The sequence below is a fragment of the Cucurbita maxima genome, unplaced genomic scaffold (genome assembly GCF_002738345.1).
Source record: "Cucurbita maxima cultivar Rimu unplaced genomic scaffold, Cmax_1.0 Cma_Scf00003, whole genome shotgun sequence".
NCBI lineage: Eukaryota > Viridiplantae > Streptophyta > Magnoliopsida > Cucurbitales > Cucurbitaceae > Cucurbita > Cucurbita maxima.
Window position 1 is genome coordinate 963,880 of NW_019272019.1, and position 12,417 is coordinate 976,296.

The following is a 12,417-nucleotide window of genomic DNA, read 5'->3' on the forward strand; positions in this document are numbered from 1 at the left end:
GTAAAAATCAAATATGGTCGTTACAACAAACCGGTTAACCGGTGATTAGAAAAAATAGTTTTAAACTCAGCTCACACACAGAACCTACAATGTTGAGGCAGTTCATATATACATAAATAACCATAAAGTAGAATATATGCTTAATCAGATTATACAGTAAGTGACAACATTTCCCAAGATGCATCTTCAATACAAACTGACCTGAGATTTCTAACAGCTACTCCAAGAGACCATGCTGTTGACATGGGGGAAAAGGCAACCCGATGACACACCGAGTCGGTTTTGGTTCTTGACTTTAGTAATCGATCGCAATTCAAAGTCGTAGATGTAAAACAGACCATCTTTCGATCTGAAAACGAGGTCTCCTCTTATTCTAAAACTTAAAAGAGGAATCATATCCATTCTGCAACCTATATTGATGCTATGTTGCTTTATCCATACTTCTCCAGACAAGCCCTTCAAGATCCAAATGTCTGTGTGGGTCTCCTGATGAGTGACAAAGCTTAGAGAAGAGCCAATTTCAACAATTCCATCATACATATTGCAACTATTTGGAAGCGGTATTGTTTGAAATTTTTCGGTCTCGATTTCCAACGATACAATACAATCGCTGTGATTAACTTGTGGGATCCAATGTAGAGCTCCTATGGCTTCAACAGGTCTAAATCCAAGCCAACCAAAGAGACCAAAAGAAGGTCCATCAACAGCTCTCCATTTTTTAGTCCCAATTATAAAGATCTCGCAACTAATATACATTAATTCATCCCGAAACAAGTGAACGACTTTGTATTGGCCTAAAACATCGTCGTATGCAAATCCATAAGATTCATCATGTGGTGAATTCAAAGTTCCAGGAGGAATACCAGTCAGTTTCCTAGTCACTGGATTAGTAATTATTAGTCCCCCTCTCTTCAATTTGTTATCGAGCAATATCAAACCGCTGCACGTAGCTCGAATCCTTCCAAAGCAACTTAAGCTATACTCTCCTACATTGCTAAGTCCATCTTTAAATTCCAAAAAGTGAATGAACGTCTTTGAGGTGGGATCCAAGTTATGGAATAGAGAGAGAGATTCATCAGACTGCATAAACTTTGATTCAATTGACAGGGTGTTTGATTTTCCAGAATGTGGTAAAACTTCATTGTAACGAGTCTGTGTTGTGAAGATCAAAACCGACTCAGATCGACGGAGATGGGTTTCAACGAATATGGGGCTGCATATGACATTAAACCAGCGCTTACAAACAAACATTGATCTATGAAGTGAGTCAAGTGGGAGTCTGATGAGGATGTTTGACACACAATCTTCATGAACATAAGGAATAAGAGACTCTTGTTGCTTCCTTTTCTCTTCCACAGTCCTAAACAATTCACTTTCTTGAGCTGATCTTGACATACTTGCAATTCTTTTACAACTTGGCTCCTCTATCATACCTATTACTGCTCACCAGACAAATGTGGCCTGAGAACAATGGAAAGATGAACTGATTTTTGAGTTCTCTGGTTCTTGTCAACAAGAATATAAACTCGAAACCGGCCATTTGGATTCATCATCTCAAGACTCTGATCTTCAAAAAGAAAAAAACTTTTCTATTGGTGTAATTTATACTAATTTATACACCATGTTTCTAAAAGAACACGGAATTTGAAACATGTAATCGACTCTATAGCTTCTTCAGTAAACGCTAGTTCTTGCTCAGTTACAAAAGATTAAATATACCATAACCTACCGGTATAAGATTTTGAGTTCAACATCCATTAATTAGAAACATGTAATCGACTCTATAGCTTCTTTTACAAACATTGGTTCTTGCACGGTTACAAAAGATTAAATATTCCATAACCTACCGGTATAAGCTTATGAGCTCAATAACAGTATCAAAGTAGGATCCTAGGTTTGAACCACTTTAGTATCAAATTTTTTTTGCTCATTAATTAGAAACATGTAATCGACTCTATAGCTTCTTTTACAAACATTGGTTCTTGCACGGTTACAAAAGATTAAATATTCCATAACCTACCGGTATAAGCTTTTGAGTTCAACAACGGTATCAAAGTAGGATCCTAGGTATGAACCACTTTAATATCATTTTTTTTGCTCACTAATTAGAAACATGTAATCAGACTCTACAGCTTCTTCAATAAACGCTAGTTCTTGCACGGTTACAAAAGATTAAATATACCATAACCTATCAGTATAAGCTTTTTAGTTCAATAACAGTATCAAAGTAGGATCCTAGATCCGAATCACTTTGATATCATTTTTTGGCTCATAAATTAGTATCAATAGTCACGAGTTGAGTCTTAAGCTAAAAATAAGTACAAAAACCAAAAGCACCATAATCTGTCCATTTGAGTATGGTGCTAATTTAACTATCACTGAACAGGAAAGTCACACATTGAGCCTTGACTTACTCATCTCCAGTCCACTTAGTTCTAAACAGCAAAGAGAGAATGAAAACTTCTACAAATTACAGTAAATTTCGGAGCCATCACAAAACATTTTCTCAAGAACAACACAAGCACAGGGAATTGAAACACAAAAGAAACAATTAATCTCAGAATCCACCTCCGATCACACACAACAAAGAAGCCACGAAAAAGAAAATGCAAAAAAGTAGAACAAATTCCACAGTCGGACGAAACAATTCAAAGATCAACAAAACGGAAAAGCAAGAACAACAACCACAACAACAATCCAGCAAAAGAAACGAGAGTATACTGACCTGAAACTTGAATAGAAGAACAGAGGCGTCGGGGAGAGGCTCGGATGGCGAGGATCGAGTGAGAAGAATGAGGTTGGATTCGTAGCTTCAGAGAGTATATAGGGAGATTGGTTCGTGGAAGATGTGATCAGGCGATAGAATATTGTAATGCTTAGGAATTGACTTGCAGTGACCGAGTTGTTTCGCGTGGTTCCCATTTCCAAAATATCTACAAATTAATGGGTTTAGGTTTTGAATTTAAATGAATCCTTAAATTTTCACTTTTTTTTCAAATCTATATTTCACATAAATTTTATTATATTGGATTTTTAATGTAATATTTGTTCAATCGTATATATATATATATATAATCGGTATAGTTTGTTCGTAGATTCAATTATATATATATATATATATTTCTGAACTTTGTTCTTCGTCTAAATAAAATCATAAACTTTCAAATGTTTCAATAATACCTTTAAATTTTAAAATAATCTAAAAAAAACACGTTTATAGATAGTTTTGAATGAAAAATATTAGTATTTTATTTCAAAAGTACATTTGAACATTTTTTTAAAAATTCAAAAAGATCGTTATCAGTACTGTATTTAAAAGAATACCCATGAAATTAAAACGAGCGTTCATATCTTTATAAAAGAAATATATTCAAAGTTTTTATGGTTAATATATGGATGGAAACGATTTATCTGATAGATTATCTCTTTTTTTATGTTACTTTACTAATATTTTTTATTATTTTTTTTAAAAAAAGTTTAAATATATTTTTAAAATTTTAGAGTATTTTTTAAAATATTTTAATAAACTTTTTAAAATTCTTTAATATTTTTAAAAAGTTTTCTTATTAATTTTTATTTTAAAATGTTCAATAGTGTTATTAAAACTCTATGAAATTCATGTATATATTTTAAATAATATACAAAATTCAAGAGTTTTATTTTAAGTTTAGCCTTATGCACCATTATTAGTGATTGATCACGAAGAAATTAATGAATAATTTTTATTTACTATTAATTTATTTTATATTTATAAAGAAAATGCTAAATATGAAGAGAGGAAGTGGTGGAGATGATGGCAAATGATGGAAGGAAGATGCTGGCAATGATGGATTCGACTCAACGCCCTTAAATGTTTCATTTGTAAGATCTCATAATACACCCCTTGGGAGCCAGCATCTTTACTGACACAACCGCCCAATATGTAGGACCTCACAATCCACCCTCTTAGGAGCCAACTGCTGGCATACCGCCCCATACCTAACTTTGATACTATTTGTAACAGTCCAAGTCTTATTGTTCTCTTTGGGTTTTTCCTTTCGGGTTTTCCCTTAAGATTAAAAATTGCGTTTACTAAGAGAGATTTCCACACTCTTATAAGAAATATTTCGTTCCAAATGAATGTAAAGTCAATGTCTCAGTTCTATTAGGATCATATTTGCTCTAAGTCAAAGAGGCTCATTTGTTGCAACACAAGCATAAGAAAGAAATTAAAAACCAGCTTACAAATACTTAATTGTACTACCATGGACGATCGTCGTAGAGGTAGAGATTCAAAAACTGAATCGACTTCTTCGAGTGCAGCCGAACATGAGTAAGTCAGAAGAGCAAAACCCCACCATGTTCATTATTGTACTCAACCATTTGACCATAAAACAGGAAATCTCGAGTTATGCCAAAGATATTATCATTACTCTACCAAAAAAGCAATACTACTGTACAATCTCACATCAATTGGAGAAGGAAACGAAACATTTTTCAACAAGGATATGAAAATATCTCCTTAGCAAATCCATTTTAAAAACCTCGAGGGAAAACTCGAAAGGAAAAACCCAAAGAAGACAATATTAAAGAAGACAATATTTACTAGCGGTGGACTTGGGCTATTACAACTACCATTCCTAAAGTCATTCAATAAATACATTCACTCGATTCAACCAAATCAGCCAATCAATTCAAACGAATGTAACCAATGATCGATTCATACTATTCTAAAAAAAAATCCATACATATTGTATCATGAACAAAAGGCAGTAGAGTTTGTGGGTTCTAGGAGGGTACCAATGGTGCATCGTAGAATAGAGTCACGAGTCGGTACGTTTGCCATAGTCGCCCATAGCCACCGGCATCATCACCCTTGAGTATGGCACATTGGCATTGTTAGAAGTGTCTTAACAATGACATACATATCAGATAGATTTCATAGAGTCAAGGCATCTTAGATGAACAGAACCTCTATATCATTGATTATCTGATGATGGTACTCCCAGCACTGATCAATCCTAGATTTTAAGCATTCATGATATCAACCATAAACACCTACTTAACAGGTGTTTAGAATTTGATCATAATACCTTTCAAATATTGTGTGTACCTAAATTGATCACATATAGCCTCCCAACCCCTCTAAAACATCTCGAAAACACGAGACTATCTATATACCTATTCCCAAGACTACGAACCAATAAACTGAACTGTTCGTGTCGTGTACAACTTTGGCAGAGGGCTGGCGCTAAAATCACATAAATATTCACTTCAGAATGCAGACTAAAAGAAAATGCATAAAAATGAAAACACATAGCCACTGACGAGAAAACTGAGCAGGGCTTACATAATGTAGTTAGTCCATCTCATCTGTTACCCGTGTCACTCCGATCACCCTCGGCCCCTGCCTCCAACTAAATTAAAATAAATGAACATGGCATTATTTAGTGAATACGATGGCGCAGACATCGATAAGAGAGAATAAAAAGTCCATTTGATAACATAATTTTTTTGTCACAGTAAACTCGAACCCATAGCCAAATGTTAGAAAATCAAAATACGTTAACGATTTTAAGAACTCGTGTATTTTGTTTTAAAAAATTGGCCAAGTGTTTTTGAAGGTGAAAAACTAAATAAAGAATACATGAACAGATAATGGATATAGTTTTTACAGGGAACAAAAGAACCAAAACTGTTATCCAATGGGGACTGAAACAACAAATTTATGTTCCATAAATGATACTGATTCAATTTAATTTACCTCTGTTGGCACCAGGTTTTCCACCGGAGCCACCCTTTCCACGGCCTCCAGAAGCAGCTTTAGCACCGTCATCAAAGCCTCGCCCCATTCCTTTAGATGGTCTTCCACCGGGACCATCCTCACGCCCTCTTCCTCTTCCACGCCCTACACCTGGAGGTTTCCTATCTGAAAAAACAATGTCCAAGCATCGGTTTCCTTGATACTAACGCTCGAATTAGGCAAAACCAATGGCAAAAGAGAAATCGATCTTAGTCTTTAATGGCGTCATTTATTCGACTCATTCGTTGTGTATGGAAAATCAAGAGTTTACTACATGAAAACATTATCAAATGTATTTGGTACTTTATGGGATGTTATCAAATGTAAGCATAACAGCATACCTGTACGGCTTTTGGTTTCTTCCTGAACTTTATCGATAACCTGAGAAGCAATACAAAACTAGTGAAACAGAGAGCATGAAATATTGCAACAGTTTGTATGAAAACTTAGTACGCATTTACTAAGCTGCTTAGGACAAGTAAAAGAAGGGAATGATAACTTCTACGATTAGAAAACAAAGAACAGTTTTAAATAAGTAACTTTTTTGGTAGATATGGATGGATAAAATCATATAAACAAGTTAAAGATGATAACAAAGTTGTAAAAGGATAAGTAAAAGAAGAGTGGAAATATAATTAGAAACTAGAAACCAAAATGAGATGTGGCTGATAAGCATGTGATAGAAGTGGAGGAATATAATAGCTCAAGCCCACCACTAGCAGATATTGACCTCTTTGGGCTTTCATTTTTGGACTTCCCCTCAAGGTTTTTAAAACACGTCTGCTAGGGAGAGGTTTCTACACCCTTATAAAGAATGTTTTGTTCCTCTCTCCAACCAATGTGGGATCTCACAATCCACCCCCTTTGGGACCCAGCGTCCTCACTGGCACTTGTTCTCCTCTCCAATCGATCTGGGATCTCACAATCCACCCACTTCGGGGCCTAGAGTCCTCGATGGCACTCATTCTTCTCTTAAATCGATGTGGTATCTCACAATCCACCCATCTTCGAGGTCCAACGTCCTTACTGGCGTACTGCCTGGTGTCTGGCTCTGATACCATTTGTAATAACCCAAGCCCACCGGTAGCCGATATTGTCCTCTTTGGGCTTTCACTTCCGGGCTTTCCCTCAAGGTTTTAAAACGCGCCTGCTGGGGAGAGGTTTCCACATCCTTATAAAGAATGTTTCGTTCCCCTCTCCAACCGATGTGGGATCTCACTAGGAATAACTAAATTTGAAGACATATGAGTTTTTTTTGGTTCTGCAAGCATATATATATAAGGTCCTCTTATGCATCAAAAGTCACAAATAGACACTCAAGAAGAGCAACAGCTTGCATGAATACCTCATCTGGAACTCGCAAATACTTGATTGTATTACCACGGATATAACATTCAGGCATTCGCCAAAACCGGTCACCATCCTAACATTTGATAATTGAAACACTAAGTTATTATCAATTCAAACTCCAAGAAAAGGAACTATTAACAAACGAAAACAATAAAAGTTCATCGTGCATACTTTAGATGTACAGATGACTTCCCGAAGATGAATGTTCATCCACGTATCGCAGTTAACCAGATGGCCATTGTAAGTCTCACCATTTTTCAACTCCACCAACTGTTGCAATGCAGAAATTATATATCTTTCAATCAAGTTCATAATAAAAAGTCCTAAAATATAAGTTCAATAGCTCAGACCAAGCCCTTATTAATCATCATGTATTGGCATAGTAACATTTAGCCATTAGATTCCTTCAAAACATATTATGACAAACTATCTGGATATCAAATGTTGAAAGTTTCTTGACAATCATATGCAAGTCTATCTATTGAACTTAGTTTAGCTACCAGTTACCTAATTTAGGGAATGATCATGGGTTTATAAATAAGTAATATCTCTCCATTGGTATGAGACCTTTTAGAGAAGCCCAAAGCAAAGCCATGAGAGTTCATGCTCAAAGTGAACAATATCACACCATTATGGAGAGTCTTGATTCATAACACGGTATCAGAGGCATGCCCTTAACTTAGCCATGTCAATAAAATCCTCAAATGTCGAACAAAGAAGTTGTGAGCGGTGTAGTTAAAAGTGACTCAAGTGTCGAACAAAGGGTGTAATTTGTTGAAGGACACCAGAGAAGGAGTTGAGCCTCGATTAAGGGGAGACTATTCGAGGGCTCCATAGGCCACAAGGGAGGCTCTATAGTGTACGTTGTTCGAGGGGAGGATTGTTGAAGATTGTTGGGAGGGAGTCCTACATTGGCTAATATAGAGAATGATCATGGGTTTATAAGTAAGGAATACATCTTCATTGGTACGAGGCTTTTTGGGGAAGTCGAAAGCAAAGTCATGAGAGCTTATGTTCAAAGTGGACAATATCATACCATTGTGGAGATCCGTGATTCCTAACAGTAACCTCACCCGTATATTTACAATATAAAAACGAAGAATTTGAAAGAAGCCCTTACCATTGGATGCCCTTGGGCAGTCTTTAGGAGAGAAAGGGGAAGCTGAAGTAAAAACAAAAAATCGATTAGAGCGAACCCAAGAAGGGAAAAGAGCAAAGAAACAAGCAACGACGACGAATTTGAAGCAAAATAGTTCAATCAATCCAAGGCATTGAATGAATCAACACACCCTTAGGTTACACTACCAGCAAAATTTAACAACAGGACCAAATAAGAACACGAGGGGAAACATACCATCTTCAAGGACACGAAGCAGAATCGAGAAGCGGAAACCAATCTGTCGGGAAAAAAAAAAACCAAAAGAATTTCAAGTTTCCAGATGATCATACATTTGGATGAACAGATTCATGAAAAGAAACATTGATTCGTAGACTAATGAAATCAAGAGAGTCACTAACCTTCGAAGCTCTCGATCCTAAAGAGAATCAAGTTCTTGAGTAGAGTAGGAATTTTTTTTCGATATGAATTCAAAAGCGGTCGAAACGACTCATTGGGCAGGTAGGACGAAGAAATCTAATTGTTCTGATGATGCCGCCAACAATATTTACTATCTCAGAAGGAAAACACAACCGAACCAGTTCGATATTGAAAAAATTCGAGTTTCGATCCATTCGATCGGCGGATCCTAGGGTTTCGTTTCTTTTTCTTTTAATTTAATCCCATTTTAAAATTTTTAATTTTTAAGATTCCTGTTTAAACCGGAATAGAGAGAGATTTCTCCTCATTAGATAGGCTATAATTCTAAGAAAATTCAACCAAAAAAAGGTGGAGTATTCCTGTGTTTAAAAAGGAATAGGAAGAGGTTTCTCCTCGTTAGACACGAGGTTAAGATTCAATGAAAACCGACCAAAAGGAGGTGGAGTATTCCCGTGTTTAAACAAGAATAATGAGAGATTTCTCCTCGGTAGACACGAGATTAAGATTATATGAAAACCCGACCAAATAGAGGTGGAGTGTTCCTGTGTTTAAACAGGAATAGGGAGAGATTTCTCCTCGTTAGACACGAGGTTAAGATCCTATGAAAACCCGACCAAAAGGAGGTGGAGTATTCCCGTGTTTAAACAGGAATAGGGAGAGACTTCTCCTCGTTAGACACGAGGTTAAGATTCTACAAAAATCCGACCAAAAAGAGGTGGAGTATTCCCGTGTTTAAACAGGAATAGAGAGAGATTTCTCCTCGTTTGACATGAGGTTAAGATTCTACAAAAACACGACAAAAAAGAGGTGGAGTATTCCTGTGTTTAAACAGGAATAGGAAGAGATTTCTCCTCGTTAGACACGAGGTTAAGATCCTATGAAAACCCGACCAAAAGAAGGGGAGTATTCCCGTGTTTAAACAGGAATAGGGAGAGATTTCTCCTCGTTAGACACGTGGTTAAGATTCTACAAAAATCCGACCAAAAAGAGGTGGAGTATTCCCGTGTTTAAACAGGAATGGGGAGAGATTTCTCCCCGTTAGATAAATTGAATGAGGAACGATATTATATTCCACATCTCCGCTGCCCCGTCTCTACGATGAAATTTAGGGTTTTTTTTTTTTTTTTTTTTTTTTTTTTTTTTTTTTTAAAAAAAACCTTATACTACATTATACCATATTCTTTTTAGTAAAAAAATTTCTTCGAAAAAATCACTTAAAAAATAATAAAAAATAGAGAAAGTTTTCTCATTCGAAAGCATTTCTCGTGAAAAAAAGGATGAGAATGGAGAAGGCTTATCGTCTCCACCTCATATTTATATTTATCATAACGATAAATATGTCTAGTTTCACATTAACTTAGGAAACGAATCTATTTTATTTTATTATAAGTTAAAATTTTATTATATAGTTTTTGTACATTATTATTTTATATTTATCATATCGTAAAACGTATATACATGTCCATGGCAACGCACGCATACTCCAAACGCCCTCCCCGACTCCACGACACGCTAACAGTCCCACAAACTCGATGCCAAGAACAAACAAACCATGTTGCAAGAACGACAATTGACAACAACGTACACATAGGAGGTAAGTCTTTCATACTCTGTGCTTCCAACAACGTCAAATTCTCTCGTCGTCGACGTCTGAATCTCAGTATAAGGTTAAATTTCTCGATTTAAGTTAAATTGAGTTACTAATAAAACGGGATGGACTATTTAATAGAAAACAACAACCAAAGACATTTGGAGCGATTTCAAGGAACTCAAACATACTCGAACTTAGGGAAAACATCGGCTAAGGCAAACTAGGTAAGTGGTCCTACCATTGCTTTTGTTATAATTGTATGTTGAATGATGACATGTGTCCATGGCTTTGCACGTGTCATATGTTTGTATATGTAAATTGTTACGAAATGTTGTGTATGTGATAATACGAGAATATTATGTTGTATTTGATGAATTGATATGATATGTTAAAGACATGTTTGAGTTATGTTATGTGACTGTTATGATATATGATATGTTATGATATGTGCATGATGTGAATTATTACGTCAGAAGGCATGAAAATGTTATGATATGACATATGTGCAGCATGAATGATATGTGATATGATTGACATGAAATGCAACCCTGGTATGCGTGCAAGATATGATAAAATGATATGATACGGACGAAATCGCTAGAGGGTTGTAATATATGATAATGAAAATGGAAAAATATTGAGATCTCATGCATTATTGTGTGTTCATGCATTGTGAGATACCTCTTCTCCTTTTATAATAGTACGGATGTGTAAGCTACGACGAAGGGAAACAATCATTATGTTTACCATAATGCTACCATGACGGTTGCTATTTTTAACGGGTGTCTGACATCAACAACTACCAAAGAATGCTCGCCCGACCAAAAAGTGGCTTAGGAGGTGTGAGATCTGACTTGTGGGTCCGTACTCGCATGTGTGGACCGTGTATAGGAAATTAAGTACACATCCAATTGCCTGTTTAAGATAGTTGTCGTAGGAAAATAGACTGTTATGATAGGTTCCACTCGAATGGTATGTGTTTGCATTTAACTCCAATAAAGAGTTGCTTACTGAATATTTCTTAAAATACTCCAGCTACGTGCTAAAATACTCAAACTACGTGCTACTCTTATTTTTCAGGTAAAAGCAAGACTCTCATGTATGGCTGACAGTGGCATCGCAATATAAGAGATCATGACACATGCTTAGGGTAGTCTTGAAATTTGAATTACTTTATTTGAAGGTCTTAGAAAAGACATGCAAGACATGTATACAGTAGCAGCTAAGTAGAAAATCTAGGGTCGTTACAAACGTGGTCATATCAATATAGCAGTCATATTCTATTCAGCCTACCCCATAGGTATTCCAACAATTAATTCAGCACTCCTAAGCTTACGTTACGTTGCACTGAGAGATCTTGCCCTAGAGTAGAAGCAATATTAAGCCAAATTACTTAGCTTAGTGTAAAGGCAAAGTCGACTAGAGTCACATACGATTGAACATGCGCACACAGGCCGTGTGTGTAACCAAACAAGCTTGAATTCCATAGGAGTTATATTCGACGGGCGAAGAAAAACCCCATCTAAAGTCCAGCGAACCACAAAGACGAAACGAAGCTCAAATTCCCCTTAAAAACTTATCATGAACATATAAGATCACGACACTAAGCTCAAATTCCCCTTAAAAACTTATCATGAACATATAAGATCACGACATTAAGCTCAAATTCTCCTTAAAAACTTATCATGAACATATAAGATCACGACACTGTACATGTATGACTAAGATATCCACATTTTCATTGCATGTGTTCACATCTTGTACGTTTCTCGTAAACATTTATTAGAATATTAGCCGTAACCATGAAATCGTCAACCTAAAGTTCCTTTAAGATCTTCATCCTTTCATAGTACAATTGAAAGTTGATTTAGATATCATCACTCTTGATTATTCACTATCATATAATATCAAACACTATCATATAATATCAAAGCTCTTGATTATTCACTATCATATAATATCAAACACTATCATATAATATCAAAACTATAAATGAAAGATGCTAACTATACTCAGAATGATATGAATTTATAATTAAGAAATATTATCTCCATTGATAGTAGACTTTTTGAAAAAACCCAAAGTAAAACTATAAAAGCTTATACTCAAAATAGGCAAATATCATATCATTGTGAAGACTCGTGTTCATCTACGATA

At 35.7% G+C, this 12,417-nt stretch overlaps 1 protein-coding gene and 1 pseudogene across 4 annotated transcripts; both read right to left on the reverse strand.

Moving 5' to 3' along the window:
- On the reverse strand, positions 1–2,808 carry LOC111474036 (annotated as a pseudogene).
- A 1,823-nt stretch (positions 2,809–4,631) lies between these two features.
- LOC111474057 (sm-like protein LSM4) lies at positions 4,632–8,911 on the reverse strand. Of its 4 annotated transcripts, none has more exons than XM_023119327.1 (9): positions 8,651–8,911; positions 8,487–8,529; positions 8,253–8,294; positions 7,304–7,402; positions 7,128–7,205; positions 6,124–6,163; positions 5,744–5,908; positions 5,330–5,396; positions 4,632–4,854 (listed from the first exon to the last, which is right to left on the reverse strand). In XM_023119327.1, exons 2-8 carry the CDS (start codon positions 8,487–8,489, stop codon positions 5,374–5,376), a joined length of 450 nt encoding a protein of 149 aa, XP_022975095.1. In that variant the 5' UTR covers positions 8,490–8,529; positions 8,651–8,911; the 3' UTR covers positions 4,632–4,854; positions 5,330–5,373. The 4 variants fall into 4 exon arrangements, with proteins under 4 accessions (XP_022975095.1, XP_022975091.1, XP_022975088.1 ...); XM_023119323.1 differs by having other exon boundaries at positions 4,654–5,230; XM_023119320.1 differs by having other exon boundaries at positions 4,669–5,396.
- Between the last annotated feature and the right edge of the window lie 3,506 nt (positions 8,912–12,417).